Source organism: Ovis aries, chromosome 4 (genome assembly GCF_016772045.2).
Source record: "Ovis aries strain OAR_USU_Benz2616 breed Rambouillet chromosome 4, ARS-UI_Ramb_v3.0, whole genome shotgun sequence".
Lineage (NCBI taxonomy): Eukaryota > Metazoa > Chordata > Mammalia > Artiodactyla > Bovidae > Ovis > Ovis aries.
Window position 1 is genome coordinate 46,103,941 of NC_056057.1, and position 22,030 is coordinate 46,125,970.

General features: G+C 41.2%; 1 protein-coding gene across 1 annotated transcript in view; it reads right to left on the reverse strand.

Annotated features, from left to right (window-relative positions):
• SLC26A5 (solute carrier family 26 member 5) overlaps positions 1-19,519 on the reverse strand; it is a 41,120-nt gene extending 21,601 nt beyond the window's left edge. The window contains exons 1-7 of the mRNA XM_015095256.3: positions 19,326-19,519; positions 16,954-17,093; positions 13,195-13,305; positions 11,936-12,102; positions 11,222-11,386; positions 5,530-5,682; positions 2,965-3,047 (exon numbers count right to left, since the gene is read on the reverse strand). Of these exons, the coding sequence (XP_014950742.2) occupies positions 2,965-3,047; positions 5,530-5,682; positions 11,222-11,386; positions 11,936-12,102; positions 13,195-13,305; positions 16,954-17,093; positions 19,326-19,477 (971 nt within the window). The 5' untranslated portion in view covers positions 19,478-19,519. The remainder of the gene's footprint in view (positions 1-2,964; positions 3,048-5,529; positions 5,683-11,221; positions 11,387-11,935; positions 12,103-13,194; positions 13,306-16,953; positions 17,094-19,325) is intronic.
• Positions 19,520-22,030: the final 2,511 nt, after the last annotated feature.

Consider the following 22,030-nt stretch of genomic DNA (forward strand, 5'->3'; position numbering starts at 1 on the left):
TGGCAGCTTCTGCTCTTCTGTCCTGTTGCCCTGAGCTGACACACAGAGACCCTGACTACCCTGCTGGAGACCCATGTGGAGAGAAGATGCCAGCTAGCCCTCAGCTGTTCCAGCCACTGCAGCTGAGCTGTTAGATAGAAGTCCTCTTGGTTCCTCCAGCCCCAGTCATCCCTTTAGAGTCTGTGGCTGCTTGAGAGACCCCAAGTGAGACACTCAGTTGAGCCTCACCTACATGGACAAACTGTGAGCAAATAAACCACTGTTGTTTGGCAATGAGGCTCATATATCACTGAAGTGGTATGACTGTACATAGATAGGATGTTAGACAGGCATTATTGGTTTCCTGCCTGGTTTTGAGCAAAGTTCCATAAAGATAAGGTTTCTGGGAAACCAAGTTCCAAAATGGTACTTTTTTTTTTTTTTTTTAAGGTTTAGCTTTTACTAATAGAGGGAAAGCATATTTGGGTATAATGCAATAGGGAAAGGAAGGTATTAGGTAGGAATTATGCCAGCATGTGAATTTTAAAAAGGAGAAATCTAAGTGTGAAAATTCACCATGTAAATTACTTGTGATTAGTTATTGAATAGGGTTATCTATTGGATCCAAAGACTCGTGTTTATCACATGACTATGTTAGTGACCCAGGTGTGAGGTAATGGAAAGATCACACAACTGGGTATCAGAAGACTGAGTTCTGAGTCCAGACTGGGACTCACCGAACAGCACTCACATCTCTCAAATGTCACCTTCCCTGACACCCTACCTAAAAGAGCAACCTCAGCCCCTCCTGTCTCTTACCTGGCTTCCCCTGTTTTACGGCATGTCTCACTACTGATGTATTGCCTATTTCTCCCAGTAGAATATCACCTCCATGAGAGCAAAGACTTTTTTGCTTCCATGTTCACTTCTGTTTTTAACTGCTGTGTCCCTAGCACCTAATAGGCATTCAATAAATATAAGCTGAATAAGTGAGAATAAATGAACTTTTTAATCTGTTAAGTGAGGATAACACATATCAACAGTGTTATTGTGAGCCATCAATTGACATGGTGGGTATAAAAGTACTTAAAAAAATTACAAGTGCAAGTAGGAAAGCAAGGATTATCACTGTGTTATACTTTTAAATGAATCATAAGTAACTCATTTATGATAGCAATTCACTGAAGCTGAGTGCAGGCTTCCTCCTTCAACACTTGCTCCCTGGATGAACTTTGGCTTGGAGAGCAACTCCTCTTCCCTGGGCTTCCCTGGAGATTCTTAGCTGGTACCTGGGGCAAGCCCTGATGGAATATGCTAGGTTCTTTCAATATCCAACATCTGGGCAAATGTCTGACTCTGTTCTTTTGCAAGGAGAGGAGAGGGTGGCAAGAAACAGACGGTACCAGGGACAAAAAGCCAGAGAGACACACAGAGAGATACAGAGTGAACCAGGGATGATCAGAGAGGGACAGATGAGACCAGGAGAGGCTTGTAGTCACTCTTACTCCTTTAAATATAAAAAATAATAGTAAAATTAAAAAAAATGTAGAATTAGATAAGAGAAAAACAGATGAAACAAAGCAGCAATATGTGGTCTAAAGCAAGAAAACTGGTTGAAATAATGAGCCACAGAGCTTTCAGTTAACGTGTCTAGACCATGCCCTGTGTGCCAGGCACCACATGGACTGCTCTATCTGCACTGTTTCTCGTAGGTCTCACAGCCACCTCTCAGAAAGTCACTAATCACCATGCTTGCTTGGCAGCGGAGGTAACTGAGGCTTTGAGATGGTGTGTGACTTGCCCAAGGTCACAGAGCTAGTAAGTGACAGGCCAGATTTAGGTCATTTTGCTTTTAACTCCTATGCTACCCAGGAAGAGATCTATTAATAAAAAACTGCTAAGTGGAATGATGCTAAAGCTGAAACTCCAGTACTTTGGCCACCTCATGCGAAGAGTTGACTCACTGGAAAAGACTCTGATGCTGGGAGGGATTGGGGGCAGGAGGAGAAGGGGACGACAGAGAATGAGATGCCTGGATGGCATCACTGACTTGATGGACGTGAGTCTGAGTGAACTCTGAGAGTTGGTGATGGACAGGGAGGCCTGGCGTGCTGCGATTCATGGGGTCGCAAAGAGTTGGACATGACTGAGCGACTGAACTGAACTGAACTGAAGTGCTATATAGGAAAAAAAAAAAAAAAAGAAAAACTGTTGTTGGTGGGACTGTAAAATGGTGCAACAGTTACGGAAAACAGAATGGAGGTTCTCAAAAAATTAAACTAGAACTATCATATGATCTAGCAATGCCACTTCTATGTGTATATCCAAAACAACTAAAAACAGGGTCTTGAAGAGATATTTGTATACCCATGCTCATAGCAGGATAAGTCACAATAGCTAAGAGGTGGAAAGAACCCACATGTCCACCAATGAGGATAAACAAAGTGTGGTACAGACACACTGTGGAATTTTATTCCATTTTAAAGAGGAAGGGAATCCTGTCACATGCTATAACATGAACCTTGATGATATTATGCTAAATGAAATAAGCCAGTCACAAAAAAGGCAAATAGTATATGATTCCACTTATGAGTACTAAAATAATCAGATTCATAGAGATAGAAAGTAGGGGCTGGAGGGAAAGCAGAATGGAGAGTTATTGTTTAACAGTATAGAGTTTCAGATTTGCAAGGTGAAAAAGTTCTGGAGATCTGTTTCACAACAATGTGACTGTACTTAGTATACCGAACTATGCACTTAATGATTAAAATGGTGAATTTTATGTTACTATTATTATTTTTACCACAATAACCTCTGCCACACATACACAAGCTAAAACAAAAACAAAAACAAAAACCCAAACCCTTAGCTATTCGATATATAGGAGAAAATGATTTTTCATTTCAAGAATACTAAAGTAGGGGATATAAGATATCCATCCACTGATTATGTAAGTCACACTGTTACTTATAACTATTTTCCTACCCCAGAGGAAGTGTGCCAACGACATCCACATTGTACGATTCATGCAGGTTAAACCCAGCCGAAATGCCAGTTCCCATAACCACCTGAAAGAGACACAAACCTGAATGCACTTTGAGAAATAAGCATTCACACATCACAAAAATAAGCTTCAAAGAACTTGTTAGCCAAGCCAAATCTATTCTCACACTTTCAGTTTTAAAAAGAAAAATTATTGTTAGCTCCCAGCATTTCTAACTTTTTCTAATGACCCTTCTCCACAACATGAAAGTGGACTCTACCGTCTCCTTGTGACCTGGAATTCTTTCCTCTTTACTTTGCTCTGTTTCATCCTGAGGCATTTGGCTAGTTGGCTACAAACAGAAAGAAGCCGTAAAACCTTCTAGGAGCTGGCTTTGCGTTTAGGGCAAGCAAGATATACAAAGGACATGAAATATGTCTTGTGAGGGTGATACAGTGACATGTATCATTGTAAAAGGCATGTTTGGGTCTACAGTTGTGGATCAGCATCCTGTGGACTCTGTCTCTAGGACAGCAGCACCAAGGTGGTTAGAGGTGCCCACCAGCGCCTCCAGAAGCATGGCTGTCTTCTCCCATGTCTGTGCAGAGTCAGAGCGAAACCACCTGTCACTGAGCATCCTTACATATAAGGTTTTCTGGATTTAGTCTGTGTGTGAAGTAAAAGCCTCAGTGAGCTACAAGAAGAGAAAATAACAAAAAAGATGGCAACTTTCTTCATTCCAAAGAACGACTGCCTGTAGAATTTTCCGAGTAGGTTACGTAGGAGCACAGGAATAGGGGTGGCCAGAGAAGGGAGCCAGTCCCCCATGGAGGGGCCTGCTGCAGGGAACCAACAAGAAGGAAGCTCATGATCAGACACAGTAGCCTGCGAGGTCAAGGGCATGGCTGCTTCTGGCCCCATGGTGAAATGCTTCTTCTTTGTTGGTGGTAATGTCTGCCACCCTTAACTGCATCTGTTGTGCATCTTGAACTGGGGGAGTGCCCCCAAATTCAAATCCACAGGATACACATGGCTCAAGTTTCTGGAGCATCAACTTTATGTAGTGGTAAATAATTTAAACCACAGCTTTCCTACCAACACACACAGATGCGTTTTGAAACAGAATACAAAACCCCAAACAATTTTATGATAAGAAAGAAATTTTATGCTTAAAGAGTCATGCAGATACTGTTCCCAAGTTTCCAGCATGGCTTCCTTCTTCCTTGTCCTGAGGAACACACAAATAAGTAAAAAACCCCAAAACCAAAAACCAAAAAAACACAGGTTCACCATAATCACAATGAAAGAATTCTGGAGAACCATTGCTCCGGGAAACATGAAGGAAACTTTAAAGGGAATCTGGAAAGTGGACAGAGCTAGGAACCTCGGCCAGGAAAAACAGTCTTCATTATTTACTTCATGATTAGGGCTTGTCCTTCTCCTTTGCCATGCAAAGGAGCTGAGAACCTCCTGTTGTTCTCCAAGAGGAAACAGGAAATCTGTGTCAAACCCCAGTGATAGAACAGGTCTTGAGATGATGAAAAACAGTCCTATTTGTGTGTAGATGAGATGAAAGCAAGGAAGAGGATCAAAGGCCCTGGCTTCCTTGTGAGCTATACCAGTTGGTAGGTTTTGGGCCTGGAACTTCTTGCTAAATTTGGATCAGATACCTATCCTTTTTATTTCTTCCCTTGTGGGTTCCCAAACTATACACCAAAGTGCCTCAGAGTCCCAAGGAGAGCTCACTGGGTCTGTGAGACTTTCATGGGAAATAGAGACACCTGTCAGATACCATGCAAACTTCTAGTTTGAGTAGTTCACAGTTTCCACATTAGCTCCTACTACATCGGTTTCAGTCATACCAAAGGTTTGCAAAGCCTTTGGTCACTGTGATTTAGAAAACAAGTACTACACAAAAATCAAAAGTGAACAGGAAATGAGGGTAGTGGTGTCTGATTCCCAGGTTCAAGGGGTTGTGCAGTGTCCACAAGCCACACAAATTCATTAATATATTGCTGTGGTTATTTAAGAATGTAATAACACTTTATTTCAATTTATATGCATTATTTTTACAAACAGTTCTTAAGTTGTTAGACATAAATATACATTAAATTGTTTGGACTTGGTTACTTAGTAAATGGAACTATTAGTTAGGTATTTCTTTTGACCTATGAGTGCCAAGAATTAACAAAGTTTGGGAACCTTTGTCTTTTGCACTTTCTAAACTAGAAACAGCTTAGTTTTTTCAAGTCATTAAAGTATTACATATTCATTATAAAACAATTAGACAATAAAAACTCTGAGAAAGAAAAATCTCCATAATTTCACTCAGATAATTTACGTTCACATTTTTGTGGATAGTCTTCATCTATATTTTAAAAGTCACCCATGCCTATGTTTTAATGCTTTTCTTTTTTTGTCACTGTATTTGTAAAAGTTCCCCTTGACAAACTCCAACCTTCTCTTGGAGGAACAGAGAGAAAAAAGGTCTAACTTCTCTCTCCCTGGTCCCACTTCAAAACCCTTCACAGAAACAGCTAGGTGAATGTGGCTGGAAGTTGACTTACCGCAAAGAACTCTAAAGGAATGGGTGCTGGCAATTTCTCTTTAAATCTCTCATTAAACTCCTTGCCACCCAACAGCAAACCAAAAACCATCAGCCCAACGCCTAGGGAATACACGTTGAGGTTTTTAACATTCTGCAACACAGCAACTGTACTCTGTAACACAGTGAACACTGGATGTTACATCAAGCAATAGCCACTGAATAGACAGTCTAGTGTTCTAACTCACACTAGCCATCCCAGTAGTGGACATTTCCAGGTAACAGTTCTCAGGCTGAAATCTCTCTCTTTGCAGCTTTCACCACTAGGAGTCATTTTTACCCAGCTGTACAACTTTGTAGTTGTGATACCTACCCAACAATCATATATTACAGTGTTTTTTGCTACACTAATATCTCAATGTAGAATTGTAAAATTCAGAAGAGTCACCATGAAGCTGAATCCTGAGCATTAGGAAAGGACCATGGGTTATATCAGCATAATAATCTGAAAGCAAATATACAGAAAAGCTTTTAGGAACTGAAAGTGGGAGAAATCATTTTTAGCAGATGAAAGAAGAATCAGGTGAGCTTCGAAGGCAAGAGAGTAGCTGAAACTTAGAAAGAAGCCCAGGAAACTTAAGAGAAGAAAGCCACTTAATTGTCTCCTAAGGGTGCAGTCTCGGCACCCCACGTGCAGTCAGTACTCATCTGGACCCTGGGCAGGTAGACGATCACCAAGCCCAAAGTACAAACCTTTCCTATCAACGCCTAGAGCATTCTCTGGTGTGCCTCTCTGTCCTATTTCCTTTGTGACAAGGCACTTTGAGAAATCTCAGAGTAACAAGCATGTTACCAGCTATTATGGGAAATGAAGAATTTAGTTATTTAGGAACTATTCCCACAGTTGGAGGCTTCTCAAGTGGCTCAGTGGTAAAGAATTTGCCTGCCAATGCAGGAGATGCAGGAGCTGTGGGTTGGATGCCTGGCTCGGGAAGATCCCCTGGAGAAGGAAACAGCAATCCACTTCAGTATTCTTGCCTGGGAAATCCCATGGACAGAGGAGCCTGGTGGGCTACAGTCCATGGGGTCACGAAGAGTTGGATATGACTGAGCATGCATGGACACCCAGAGCTGGACTTCATTCTAATCAATGAAACATTCAATTTAATTGTCACTTCCTCAAAGCTACTTTCCTAGATCCCTAATCTAGCCAGTCAGTCAGTTCAGTTGCTTAGTCATGTCTGACTCTTTTCGACCCCACGGACTGCAGCATGTCAGGCTTCCCTGTCCACCACCAACTCCAAGAGCTTGCTCAAACTCATGTCCATTGAGTTGTGACGCCATCTAACCATCTCATCCTCTGTTGTTCCCATCTCCTCCTGCCTTCAATCTTTCCCAGCATCAGGGTCTTTTCCAATGAGTCAGTTTTTCGCATCAGGTGGCCAAAATAATGAAGGTTCAGCTTCAGCATCAGTCCTTCCAATGAATATTCAGGACTGATCTCCTTTAGGATGGACTGGTTGGATCTCCTTGCAGTCCAAGGGACTCTCAAGAGTCTTCTCAACACCGCAGTTCAAAAGCATCAATTCTTCAGCACTCAGCTTTCTTTATAGTCCAACTCTCACATCCATACATGACCACTGGAAAAATCACAGCTTTGACTAGACAGATCTATGTTGGCAAAGTAATGTCTCTGCTTTTTAATATGCTGTCTAGGTTGGTCATAGCTTTTCTTCAAAGGAGTAAGCATTTTTTAATCTCATGGCTCCAGTCACCACGTGCAGTGATTTTGGAGCCCCAAAATAAAATCTCTGATTGTTTCCATTGTTTCCCCATCTATCTGCCATGAAGTGGTGGGACAACATGCCATGATCATTGTTTTTTGAGTGTTGAGTTTTAAGCCAGCATTTTCACTCTCCTCCTTCACTTTCATCAAGAAGCTCTTTAGTTCTTCTTTGTTTCTGCCATAAGGGTGGTTTCATCTGCATATCTGATGTTATTGATATTTCTCCCAGCAATCATGATTCCAGCTTGTGCTTCTTTCAGCCCAGCGTTTCTCATGATGTACTCTGCATATAACTTAAACAAGCAGATTGACAATATATAGCCTTGACGTACTCCTTTCCCATTTTGGAACCAGTCTGTTGTTCCATGTCTGGTTCTAACTGTTGCTTCTTGAAAAGTGAAAGTAAAGTCGCTCTGTCGTGTCCAACTCTTTGCAACCTCATAGACTGTAGCCTACCAGGCTCCTCTGTCCATGGGATTTTCCAGGCAATAGTACTGGAGTGGATTGCCATTTCCTTCTCCAAGGGATCTTCCCAACCCAGGGCTTGAACCCAGGTCTCTGGCATTGTAGACAGATGCTTTTACCATCTGAGCCACCAGGGAAGTCCTTGACCTGCATACAGATTTCTCAAGAGGCAGGTAATGTGGTCTGGTATTCCCATCTCTTGAAGAATTTTCCACATTTTCTTGTCCACACATAGGCTTTGGCATAGTCAATAAAGCAGAAGTAGATGTTTTTCTGGAATCTCTTGCTTTTTCTATCATCCAACGGATGCCTGCAACTTGATCTCTGGTTCCTCTGGCTTTTCTAAATCCAGCTTGAACATTTGGAAGTCCACAGTTCACATACCGTTGAAGCCTCACTTGGGGAATTTTCAGCATTACTTTACTAGCATGTGAGATGAGTGTAATTGTGTGGCAGCTTGAACATTCTTTGGCGTTGCCTTTCTTTGGGATTGGAATGAAAACGGACTTTTCCAGTCCTGTGGCCACTGCTGAGTTTTCCAAATTTGCTGGCATACTGAGTGCAGCACTTTCACAGCATCATCTTTTAGGATTTGAAATAGCTCAGCTGGAATTCCAGTAGCTTTGCTCATAGTGATTCTTCCTAAGGCCCACATGACTTCGCACTCCAGTGATGCTTCGTAAGGCCCATTTGTCTGGCTCGAGGTGAGTGATCACACTATCGTGGCTATCTGGGTCATGAAACTCTTTTTTCTATAGTTCTTCTGTGTATTCTTGCCACTTCTTCTTAATATCTTCTGCTTTCTACCATTTCTGTCCTTTACTATGCCCATTTTTGTATGAAATGTTCCCTTGGTATTTCTAATTTTCTTGAAGAGATCTCTAGTCTTTCCCATTCTATTGTTTTCCTCTCTTTCTTTGCACTGATCACTGAGAAAGGCTTTCTTATCTCTCTTTGCTATTCTTTGAAACTCAGGAATTTAGATGGGTATATCTTTCCTTTTCTCCTTTGCCTTTAGCTTCTTTTCTCAGCTATTTGTAAGGCCTCGACAGACAACCATTCCACCTGTTTGCATTTCTTTTTCTTGGGGATGATCTTGATCCCTGTCTCCTGTACAATGTCAGGAACCTCTGTCCATCCATAGTTCTTCAGGGACTCTATCAGATCTAATCCCTTGAATCTATTTGTCACTCCCTCTGTATAATCATAAGGGATTCATACCTGAATGGTCTAGTGGTTTTCCCTATTTTCTTCAATTTAAGTCTGAATTTTGCAGTGAGTTCATGATCTGAGCCACAGTCAGCTCCTGGTCTTGTATTTTGCTGACTGTATAGAACTTCTTCATCTTTGGTTGCAAAGAATAATCAGATTTCAGTATTGACCAGATTTCGGTTGTAACTTTGGAGTTCTCGCAGGAGAAGATGAGCGCACGTTCTTCTACCCCGCCATCTTGTGTGTATGAATTATAGATCCCTAATCTAAAGGTCTCCCTATTCATTTTCATAGCAGCCTGATTTTTCTTTCATAGCACTTAACACAATTTATGCTTAACTACACATTTATGTGACTTGTTTTGGTTGCTAAGTCACGTCTGACTGTTTTGTGACCCCATGGACTGTAGCCTGCCAGGTTCCTCTGTTCATGGAATTCTCCAGGCAGGAATACTGGAGTGGGTTGCCATTTTCATCTCCAAGGGATCATCCTGACTCAGGGATCAAACCTGCATTTCCTGCAATAGAAGGTGGATTCTTCACCACTGAGCCACCTGGGCAGCCCATTTATGTGATTCAGTTCAGTTCAGTCGCTCAGTCGTGTCCGACTCTTTGCGACCCCATGAATCGCAGCATACCAGGCCTCCCAGTCCATCACCAACGCCCAGAGTTCACTCAGACTCACGTCCATGGAGTCAGTGATGCCATCCAGCCATCTCATCCTCTGTCGTCCCCTTCTCCTCCTGCCCCCAATTCCTCCCAGCATCAGAGTCTTTTCCAATGAGGCAACTCTTCGCATGAGGTGGCTGAGGTACTGGAGTTTCAGCTTTAGCATCATTGTTTCCAAAGAAATCCCAGGGCTGATCTCCTTCAGAATGGACTGGTTGGATCTCCTTGCAGTCCAAGGGACTCTCAAGAGTCTTCTCCAACACCACAGTTCAAAACCACCAATTCTTCGGATTTACTATTTGTCTTCCCATTGTACTGGGGACTTCCCTATAGCTCAGAAGGTAAAGAGCTTGCCTGCAATGCAGGTGACCTGGGTTCAATCACTGGGTCAGGAAGATACCTTGGAGATGAAAATGGCAATCCACTCCTGTATTCCTGCCTGGAGAATTCCATAGACAGAGGAGCCTGGTGGGCTACAGTCTATGGAGTTGCAAAGAGTCGGACATAACTAAGCAACTAATACATTTGTCTTCCTATTGAACTGTAAACTCACTGCTCTGCCTAACACAGTGTGTGACACATGAATTCTTACAAAGGCCAAATAGGTCTTTCATTCCAAAAATATCTTTAGCAGCATTTCAGAAGTTTTGATAGGAAGCAGTTCCACTGTCATTTGGTTCTAATTATTTCATAATTTTCTCTTTATCCATGGGCTACTTAGAAATATGTTTTTAGTTTCCAAATGTATGGGGGGTTTAAGCCATCTTTAGTTATCAATCATTAATTATATTGCACCATGTGAAACTGAATTTTTAGAAGTTGTGGTCAGCTGTATGTGACCATTTTCAACATGATCAATTATTACCATTGTTACCTACATGCTTATAAGTAATTTATATTTTCTCTTAGTTGGGTGGAAGGGTCTATGTACATTATATTAGATTAAACTGGTTAGGTGTGTTAGTCAAATCCTTTATGGATTTCCAATTTTCACCTGCTTGAGCAAGCAGTTTTTAAGAGAGAGATGTTATCCCAGAATGACTTTAAGTTGACTTCCCTGGTGGCTCAGATGGTAAAGAACCTGCTTGTAATGCAGGAGAACATAAGAAACATAGGTTCAATCCTGGGTTGGGAAGATCCTCTGGAGGAGGATATGCCAACCCACTCTGGTATTGTTGCCTGGAAAATTCCACGGGCAGAGGAGCCTAGTGGGCTACTGTCCATGGGGTTGCAGAGTCAGACATGAATAAGCAACTTTCACTTTCACTTTCCCAAAGAGAACCTAATCTGATCTTATGAAGAAGCTGTCTCTGGAGCTAATTAGGCTAAAGTTGTGGCCACCAAATAAAGACCTGACAAAAAATTTCTTGTGAGGTAAGTAGTATCACATATTAATGAAATGAAACTTTAAGATTTAATTCTCCTTGTAATGCTCTTCTCAGAAAAGCCTTAGAATGACTAAATCTTCTCCATTCTACTGAAATTCTTAGAAATAAGCAAAGTGAGCCTTGAGATAGGGGAAAGAAGGAGGAAAAATAAAGAAGGGAAACAAGTACCAGTGAGTCGGGACGTTGCTTACTTACATACACCACTGAAAAGATCCCACTGTACCGCTTTGTTTTAACTCCAAACAGGTATTTTAACATGGAGGTGAAGACATGCACAGCTGCAGCAGTGGTAAACCCACGGACCAGGGGCTCCGTGAGATATATGGCCACAAATCCAAATCTACAGACACCTAGGCAAAACTTTTTTTTTTTCAATGACAAAGAGACAAATAAATCACATGATAGATCAGGAAGTTAAATCCAACGGAAAACATCCCAAAGTTTTTTCTGGACCACTTTCTAACACTACAAATTTGTATCTATAGCAGGTAAGTAGCTAACAAATCAGTCAGTGGTTCTTCAGAAAACAACAATATTTGGAGGGGCCTGGAGCCCCATAAAGCACTGGGCACCCTTTTTATGCTCCCTGTCCCTCAGAAGTGGGGGCACACTTAGTCATGTCATTGCTTGCTCCTTCCAGGCAGATAAGAAATGCCTTTTCCCATTACTAACCCACTCTGCTTCAAGCTAGTCTTGCTTTTAGAACCTCTAAAGTACCCAACGGAAGCTAGCTAGTTCCTACTCTATATCAATTTAAGTAAAGCATGCAGTGGGACTGGCATTCTTGAGCTACAAACCCTAAGCTCTGGAGTTTTGCTGGCTGACCCTGCTCACGACCAACCAGGAGTGCTCGAAAGGTATATATTGAATGAGCAAATGAGAGCTTATTTCCACATCTGTGAGTCTTACCTGAATGATTCCTGAAAGTAAGGTCACAGACATGGCGACTTTTACTCTCAAGGCATCTCTTGCCTCTGTCCCATTGGTTGCATTTACTCCTCCTGGAATGACTATATCATCTGGTACTAATCGAACAGCCACACCGCCTATCATCAGGCTAATAACGGCAAATGGACCTGAAATAATGAAGTATTAATCAGAGAAATGATTTGCAGCATATCTGATATGATTGTTGCCAGTATCCCAGGAGAGACAGGTGAGGCCAATAAATCCTCACTGAAATAGCACTGCACAGTGACAGAATCTTCCATTCCATACACTCTTCTAGAACTTTGACATTTTCCCATGAAGAGGTGGCCTAATTCCTCTCTCCTTGAATCTGGGTGGACTTGTGGCATGCTAGCAACCAAGAAAATGCAGCAGAAGTGATACTGTGTGACCTGTGAGGCTACGTAACACTAGACAGTATGACTTCTGCCTGAGAGCTGTGCTGCTTGCTTCCACTTCAACCCTGTGTATGAGAAAGCCCCAGAAAGGACCCCATGGAGAGAGGGTGGGGTGAGAGGTAAGAATAGGGGGAGAGGGAGAGGGAGACCCACCTCCTGTAGCTGCTCTGGCTCCAGCTCCCACCTGACTCTCAAATGCTTGAGAGATGCTGAGCCAAACCGTCCAGTTGAGCCCTTCCCAAATCCTGACCCACAGAAACTATGAGAGATAATCAAATGATTGTTTTTAGCTGCTAAATTTTGGGCATGTTTGTTACCTAGCAATGAACATCTGAGACGTGTGTGTGTGTGTGTGTGTGTGTGTGTGTGTGTGTGTGTGTGTCTGTGTTGGCTGGCAGCACCAGCAATATTATGAAACCCATATAAACCTGATCCTGAATACACTAAAGAGAAACCATGTACAATTCAGTGTCTAAAATAAGATGCAAATGCAATGTATGCATAGCAATAGGAACTTGAAGTATCATTAATAAATAAAAAGAAAACACAGATGCAAGCAAATTGTATTATGAACTGAAATACTTACATCACAGATTTCTTGTCTTTTTAGACAAGAAAACTGTCTTTTTCTATTATGCCCATATTATAAGAAAGCTATTAATTCTAGAAATCTTGAGGGAGAGTGTATTTTTTAAAAGCACCTATTGGGCATACAGTAACAAAAGTTTGATATCCTAATAACAAACATGCTATTTCTTCAGCACATTGCAAAGCTGGGAAATCCAAAAGGAAAGGTAGTAAAACATCAACTATAAGGTTTACCTATGGATACGTGTCGGGAAGTTCCAAAAAAACAATACATGATAACGGGGTAAAATGAAGAGTATAGGCCAAACACTGGAGGCACAGCTGCCAACATTGCAAAGGCTAAACCTGTGGGATTAAGACCAAACAGAAATAGGAGATCATTAGAAAACAGCGGGCTCTGTGTATTCCTCTCCTGGTTCTTTATGATGAACAGATGAAAACCATGTTAATTTAAGCTGATGTGTCTCAGCGTGCCCACACTTCTGTCCCACTCCTACACAGAATCTTGTATTTGTGCTCAGAGAGTCCAGGCTGAGACAGTTTTCCTTGTCATTCCCTCTTCACCAGGAGTAGATTTTTTCTGCTTTAATCTTTCCCAAATTAGATATGGGCAGAAAGTGTTACTTGACTGGCACAGCTGTAATCTGCTGTTAATTCCCAAAGGCCGGCTGTTTCTCCAGTGGGGTGCTTTGAGGGTTCTCTGGAGACCCCTTTTCTATGAGGAACTCCCAGTGTAGCATTCTCTGGCAGATGTAACACCCTTCCCCCTAATCTTGGCCCCTTCCACGTTCCAGGTCTTACACCTCTTCCAGGTTCTTTCTGCTGGCAGCTGCTTATGCTGTAGGCAGTCTTCTTGGGCAGGTTACTTTCAAAAGAGCCAAGCCCGGTTACCTCCCAAAGCACCCCATAGTGCTTTAGCCCCAGGAAACTTTGCAAGTGCAGGCCACATTCTGCTGTTCTAGGTGGTTCACACCATTCCACCTGTAGATTCACTTTTCCCGCAATAGTGCCCACAAACTTCAAGGGACACGTGTCCAGGGCTCCACGTGGTTCTGTTGCAGTCCTTCTTTCCTTCCTTGACATTAGGTGGAGGGTAAATGCATACGGCTTTTTCACCTTTCTCTAGAAAATTCTCATTCCTAATCTAATGTCAGTCTCCTTGTCCCTCACATGCCCAGCTTCTTCATTCTCCTCCAAATCAATCCAACAGCCAGTCCTGCTGATTTTACCTATAAAACACAGCATGTATGTTTCCAACTCTTTCCAGTTTTACAGCTACCATCTTTATCAAAATGGAAGAAGCTCCAGAAAAAGTTGCAGAATGGCATTTCAGTGAAAACACAACTATGCAAAATCCTAGAATTTCTCTGAAGCATTTGTCTACGTGTGCTCACTGCAGCCATTTCCTGAAGCTCTGTCAGTCCAACTTGACTGAACGTCAGTCAAGATCCTGTTTCCCACTTCAGATGCTGAGTTTACTTTTGCTCCTTCCCTCACCCTCACCTCTGCCTTCAAATATGTCCCTTTCTGTGTCCTCTGGTGCTAAAATGGTTATGGAGAATGGTCCTAAACCTGATTTAAAACTTTGTTTAACAGATTTAATAGATTCAACAACTTAGTTACTTGGCAAATTGAAAATCCAACTAATTGATCACTGGGGAATTTTTTTTAAATTTTATCATTTGGTAATTAGTTTTCAGGAAACTGGAGAGGGAATAGTTTTTCCAGCCAGCTAACCTAGAGGCTCCAAATAGGAAAAGGAGTATGTCAATGCTGTATATTGTCACCCTGCTTATTTAACTTCTATGCAGAGTACATCATGAGAAACGCTGGGCTGGAAGAAGCACAAGCTGGAATCAAGATTGCTGGGAGAAATATCAATAATCTCAGATATGCAGATGACACCACCCTTATGGCAGAAAGTGAAGAGGAGCTAAAAGCCTCTTGATGAAGTGAAAGAGGAGAGTGAAAAAGTTGGCTTCAAGCTCAACATTCAGAAAACGAAGATCATGGCATCTGGTCCCATCACTTCATGGGAAATAGATGGGGAAACAGTGGAAACAGTGTCAGACTTTATTTTTTGGGGCTCCAAAATCACTGCAGATGGTGATTGCAGCCATGAAATTAAAAGACGCTTACTCCTTGGAAGAAAAGTTATGACCAACCTAGATAGCATATTGAAAAGCAGAGACATTACTTTGCCAACAAAGGTCCGTCTAGTCAAGGCTATGGTTTTTCCAGTGGTCATGGATGGATGTGAGAGTTGGACTGTGAAGAAAACTGAGCGCCGAAGAATTGGTGCTTTTGAACCATGGTGTTGGAGAAGACTCTTGAGGGTCCCTTGGACTGCAAGGAGATCCCACCAGTCCATTCTAAAGGAGATCAGTCCTGGGTGTTCATTGGAAGGAATGATGCTAAAGCTGAAACTTCATTACTTTGGCCACCTCATGTGAAGAGTTGACTCACTGGAAAAGACTCTGATGCTGGGAGGGATTGGGGATAGGAGGAGAAGGGGATGACAGAGGATGAGATGGCTGGATGGCATCACTGACTCGATGGACATGAGTTTGAGTGAACTCCAGGAGTTGGTGATGGACAGGGAGGCTTGGTGTGCTGCGATTCACGGGGTTGCAAAGAGTCGGACACAACTGAGTGACTGAACTGAGCTGAACCTAGAGGCTTGTCAAGCCATTATCCCCTTTTGATTACACTGAGTCACTGTTGCCTCTAACTGGTTTCCCTACATTTATTCTGGTGCCACTCCCATCAACCAAGTCCCTTCCCCACACAACAGTCCCAGAGATCTCAGCAAAAACAAAACAACCCTAGGGGAAAGCAAGCTGACAAGCTTTCACTGGACTCAGAATGGAACCCAAAAGAGCCTATCGAGGCTGTGCAGACCTGCTGCTGCCCACCTGGCCAGCCACTGGCCCCCCACTCCCCACACTCCTAGCACACTGCCTGTCTCAGAATTCTTCAAACACCCAATTCTTTTCGTGCTAACTGCCTTCACACATGCTATTGCTTCTTCTTGAAATGTATTTCTTCTCATTCTTTATCTGCCTCCTACTCATCCTTCAGGTCTCAGCTCAATCTCACCTTATTTTTCCCCCTATTTGGAAGTATGAAATATTAATTTTTTAGATATCAGACAAGAACAGAGCTAAATAATCCAATTTTATTGCAGCACTGTAAAAAAAATTCCTTTACCACAGTGTAAGATTTAAATGCATATGCACAAGGGTACATATGATATAAAATGTAGTAAGGTGGCTGCTGCCCTGCCAAGTACTTCCAGTCCCTACTTAGGTCCCATTGCAATACTGGTCAATCTCACTTTCTTAATGGGGTTCTGTGACTTACCTACTTAAATTAGGTCCCCATATTATTATCATGTCAGAGTGCCCTGTATCTCCTTTCATAGTGTTTACCACCATTTGTACATAAACATTTATGTGTATTTTTATTTATTTCACGCTTTTCTCCCTAGCTGGATAGTTAGTTCCATGAAGACAGGGAGGGCCAGGTTACACACATGTGAACAGATGAATAAATCAATGAGCATTTTCTTAAATTCTTTTATCTCTATAAAATTATACAACTGCAGAGGAATTCAGTATATCATGGGACCTTATAATTAGATATAGACTTAGTCAAGAACCTTTTTTTAAAAATGGAGTATAGTTGATTCAAGGACAGCCCCTAACAACATGTTCATGGAGTTAGAAATTAATTTACCAAAGGAAAGGCAATGCCCCACCAGTTCCTAAATGTATTGATCTGTAAATGTATCACCATATTCTGCAACTAAAAGCTCTGAGGCTTTTAAAGGGTAAAATGTTTCTGAAGAATTGCTCTAGACAGGAAAAGGTGCTAGAACAATGTGATAAAAATTATAAATTTAAAATCATGATGAAATTAAACAGAACAAACTTAACACAATTGTTTGAGATGATATCAGAGGAAGAAAAAGAAGAAATATATTCTACTGACCTTGAGGAAGCTGCAGCACCCCTGTGCTTATGCCTGAGACCAAGTCACCTAACACATACTCCTTGAATTTGTATGCAGGCAACCACTTGGTTATGGGGAGGAACATGTAAATGATATTTCGTATTTTCTTAGGAGTACATCTGAAAGGACAAAGAAATAGATAAATGAGAACCATTTCTGTAGAATTCACATCAAGGCATTTTCCCTTCCTTATATTTTGGAACAAAAAGGAAAAATTCAGATTGGTGATGAGAGTGATTTTTCTATTCTGCAGAGGTCAGAGAGAACAGCTGCTTATTATTTTTTTAGAAAATAGGAACATCTGAATTGGCTCCACTCTAATGCTCCACAACTGACCATGAAAAATAAGAAAAAGTTGGCTTCAAAATAGTTGAGATATCCCAGAAGCCATTATTTCAATAGGTGAAATCTTTAATGTGCTTTCTGCGTTGATATAAAGTATGGGAAGTACTTACCCACTGAGTTAACTTTTGATTATGGAAACACTGACCAGCACCTATCCACTTAGTTTTCCCTTTTCTTTTTTTTCAAAAAATTTTTATTTTGTCTTGGGGTATAATCTATTAACAATGTGTGATAGTTTCAGGTGAACAGCAAAGAGACTCAGCCATACAAATATATCTAAGTTTTCCCTTATAAAATGAAAGGAATTCACACAGGTATTATGAGCTTTATAAACATGTGTTCAATGCTTTAGGGTCTTTGATTAGGTAAACTCAAAACACCATCTGTTACTGTAGCTGAGTCTATGCCTGGCTGTCTTGGTTAGGTGGAACACCATGGTAATAAAATCAAGGCATTGTATTTAATCCCTGGATGTTTTAATTAACTTTGATACAGAGACTATATCATGGGCTTTGGCCAGTCCTCTTGCTGGTCGATGCCTATAAGAGTATAGACAGATGAATTCCATTACCACTGTGACAGTCTCAAGTCCTCTTGGTGACAAGGAAGCAATTTATTCCACTTAAAAGGATAATGCATTATTGTGAAGTGTTAGTCGCTCAGTCGTGTCTGACTCTTTGGGACCCCATGGACTGAAGCCCACCAGGCTCCTCTGTCCATGAGATTCTCCAGATTGTCCATGAATACTGGTGTGGGTTGCCATGCACTTCTCCGGGGGATCTTCCCTACCCAGGGATCGAACCTGAGTCTATTGCATCTCCTGCATTGGCAGGTGGGTTCTTTACCACTAGTGCCACCTAGGAAGCCCATGCATGGTATTTCATATAGTGTTTTTAGTGATTAAAAGTACTCGGTAATTAGATGTGTAAAGATATTAGAAGCAAAAATGTAAGGCAACTATGACAAGAGCAATGAATCTGAGTAAAACAAACTAGATTTGATAGCAGTCTCCCTGTTTAGAAAACTGAGATATTAATAATAGCTACATATATATAGTGCTTTCCATGTGCCTTGCACGTGCATAAATTAATAGATTTTAACCCCAGTAACCCAGTGATGTAAACACTATTACTATTCCCATTTTTCAGAGGAAGAAACCAGTGCACAGCTGATAGGTGCTTAGGATTAGGATTAAAACTCAGGTAGTCTTGACTCCAGTGTATGTATTTTTAACCTCTCATGATGTCATACCTAGAGCACAGAGTCACTGCGAAGCTTAAATGAACACAGCACAGGAGCTGTGGTCTCAGTGGTTCAGGAGGCAGCAATCAGATAGTTTGCACAATGAGGTGTGCAATCGGGCACCAAGGTATTACCAGTCTCAGGCCTGCCACATTACTGTATCCGTGCTTTCAAAATGAAGAGTCACAAGACACTGAATGTCTTTGATAGCTTCAGCTGAGGACTCACATTCATAGATTCTTGGGGACTTACATTCATAGATTCATACATAGAGTAGAAGCAGGAAAAAGACTAGAGTGGTTGGAACATTCCTGAAATGGAAGAGGTGGATATTTTTTCATTAGGGGGAAGGATCAAGCCATTTTATTGAGGGGCTTTGGAGGAGAGTTGACAGGTTAGGAAGACAATGAGATCCTATGTCCTTCTCCTGGCTGGGATCTCCCAGCTTCACAGTCACTGAAAGCAGTGGATATTTTAAAGGTGTGTGGAAAACTGAAAAGTGGATTGTTTATATAAACCTTTATATGACATAAGGCATAGCTGGAATTTCAAATGGTGAAATGCATAATAAAGCTTGTGTTCCATCAAATATCTACCACTGAATGTAGATGTGGACATCTGAATGAACCATGCGGACAGCTCTGCAAATCACGAGTGCTCATCATTTGCTTTTTCCTCCACATCACAGATTCTCTTTGTACATGTGACCTTGCTTCTCTCGTAACTGAATGACAGAATAAAGGAAACAGGCTGAAAGAACATACGTGAATGCCTGTTTCAGCTTATCCCCGATGGAGTCCGAAACCTTGTCCTTCTTGTGCAATCTTTCTTGGAGGACTGGATGGCTAAAGATAGGTCTTTCCACATAGTACCGGTGGGTTGCTCCAAGGATTTCATTTTCTTCAGCATGATCCATAGTACTCTGAAATTATTCATCAACAGCAGGAGACAAGCATTTCTTGAGTGTCACTAAGGAAGAAAATAAAAACTCTATTTCAGATGCCAAAATCTTACAGATGATTGTTTCCTGCCATCTCTTTCTGGCAGTGTTCTTGTAAGTTTTCTAATGACTTTTTCATGTTTGAATACCCAGAGCACCAAACCTAGTGATCTGGACAGAGTAGGCACAAATAAATGAAAGGAAATTAAGGTCAATAAGAAACATATGACATTTCTTCCCAGGGCAATTAGTGGGTAATGTGTATACTTTAAACAAAGGATTGTATTAAATTCAGTGGACAAATATTGCAGCAACTGGCTCTAAGTCAATGTTAACGAAACAGTGAATTAGGCTGACTCTAACAATTCATGTGTCAAAGAAACAGAAAAATGAGCAAGACCAGTCCTTAAACTGACTCCAAGTTTATTGAAGGTACATTAGCCTCCTTCCCAATTCTGTACTCACATATGGTTGTTACTCCTTACATTATTCTGTGGTTCAGAGGTGAGGCTTATATGCGTAAGACTATTAGGATGACTGATATTCCTATACCTACATCTATATATCTACTTATCTACATAATGAATACTACTCATATGAGTAAAAGAAATGTTTAAGGAACAAAAACCCAATATGCTTCTGCACAGAGGAATATGTTAACTGCAGCTTTATTACAGTGAAAAATCAGAAAAAACCTAAATGTCTACATAAATTTTTGAATAGTCATAAATCAAACATTACAAAGTAATTTTAATAAATGAACTAAATCTATATATGTCATCATCATAAACCTCAAAAACATAATTTTCAATAAAAGTGTAAGGCACAGATGGGTACTTCAAGAATGCAATTACTTAAAGTTTGAAAAACTTACAAAGCAATTATATATCTTGTTTATGTGCACACATATATGTAGTAAATGTATAAAAGCATGCACGACAACGATAAACACTAAGATCAGGATGGTGTCACTTCTGGAGAGAAGGGGAACAGAAAGGGAGCTTCAACTGACAGCATCTGCAATGTTTAGTTTGTAAAAAAGAACTGGCGCAAATAGAGCAAAATGTTAAGATTTGACTAAGTTATGTGGTAAGTAAACTGGTGATTGGGGTTGGTACATGATTCTTTGCAGTTGTAAATTTGAAAGATATATTTTATAATAAAAAATGAGTGTACAACAACCAAAGCCATGAGTCCCCAGTGAAGGAAGTTAAGGGCAGAGGAGTTGGGGGTTAGCATGCTTATGCTTAGTCGCTTCAGTTAGGTTTGACTCTTTGTGACCCCACAGACTGTAGCCCACCAGGCTCCTCTGTCTATGGGATTTCCCAGGTAAGAAAACTGGAGTGGGTTGACAGTTCCTTTCCCAGGGGTTAGCATGAGTTAATGGTTAGGTGCCAGTGTGGTAACTGCAGGTGGGTGCTGGATTACTGACGCTGATCAATGCAATTTGCTCATGGTGAAAAGTTCAATATTCATCAAACTGAAATTACACTCAAATTTAAATCATGTTTGTGTGACCAACCAGAAAACATCACACAAAACAAAAGCCTAGGTCCAAGGAGGTTGAAAATTTAAAAGTCTAGAATAAAGAGGAATTCTAGCAGCAAATGCAACCAAGTATCAGCACTGATGATATGAAAAGATAAGCCTGACGAAAGAGGATTCTGCAGCACAATTTGACTAAGACTGTACATCTTTTGTTTTCGAGTTAGCAAGACTGGCTTCTCATCTAACTTTTAATTTATTATCCCAGGAACTCATCATAATACACAAGAATGGCCGGGCTGAGGAATGTGGGTGGGTTTACAGACAGCAACACTGCCACTCTGCCTCCCTTCTGCCCCCAGCTCCTCCAGAACATCATGCAACGGCAACATACAACCATGTGCAACTCAGGCCACCTACCAGGCTGCTTCCAGCCTCTGCGCCTGTGCCCAGAATTCCATTCACTCTGACAAGCAATGCTGTTTCTTTTCCCTCACTCTCATTCCATTTTCCCTATATCCTAATCATCTTTCAAAAGCCAGGTTTTGTTCTTTGCTTTCCTGAGTCCTTGCTCACCTCTAATCTCCCATGAAGTGGGCCTCTACTCACTGTTATGTATAATATCCTCTCTCTCCCCACTATATAATTATCGGTTTCCTCTTCTAGACTGTAAATCTCTCGAGACAACACCCTGAATTCCCAGGACCCAGCTCGGTCCTTGTCTCACTGATGAACACACACAGTCTCTGTACTGGTGCACCATGATTATTGATAATGTATGTCATGCTTTCTCTCTGTACTTCACGTTACAGAAGACTAAGATTGCTCTGACATTTTTATTTAATGATTTTTCTGGAGACCTCTTCCTTGATCATCTTCTAGCCTGTCATATAGAAAGATAACTTCTTCCTTCACGTAGCCAAAGAGAAAAAAACCAGGTAGATCTGAGAGAGGTCTCATAATATGAATCCCTGGTGCAAAAATCTAGTTTTACCATTGATTTTACTGTTACTCTTCTTGAATTTGCCCAGTTGTCAATGGGAT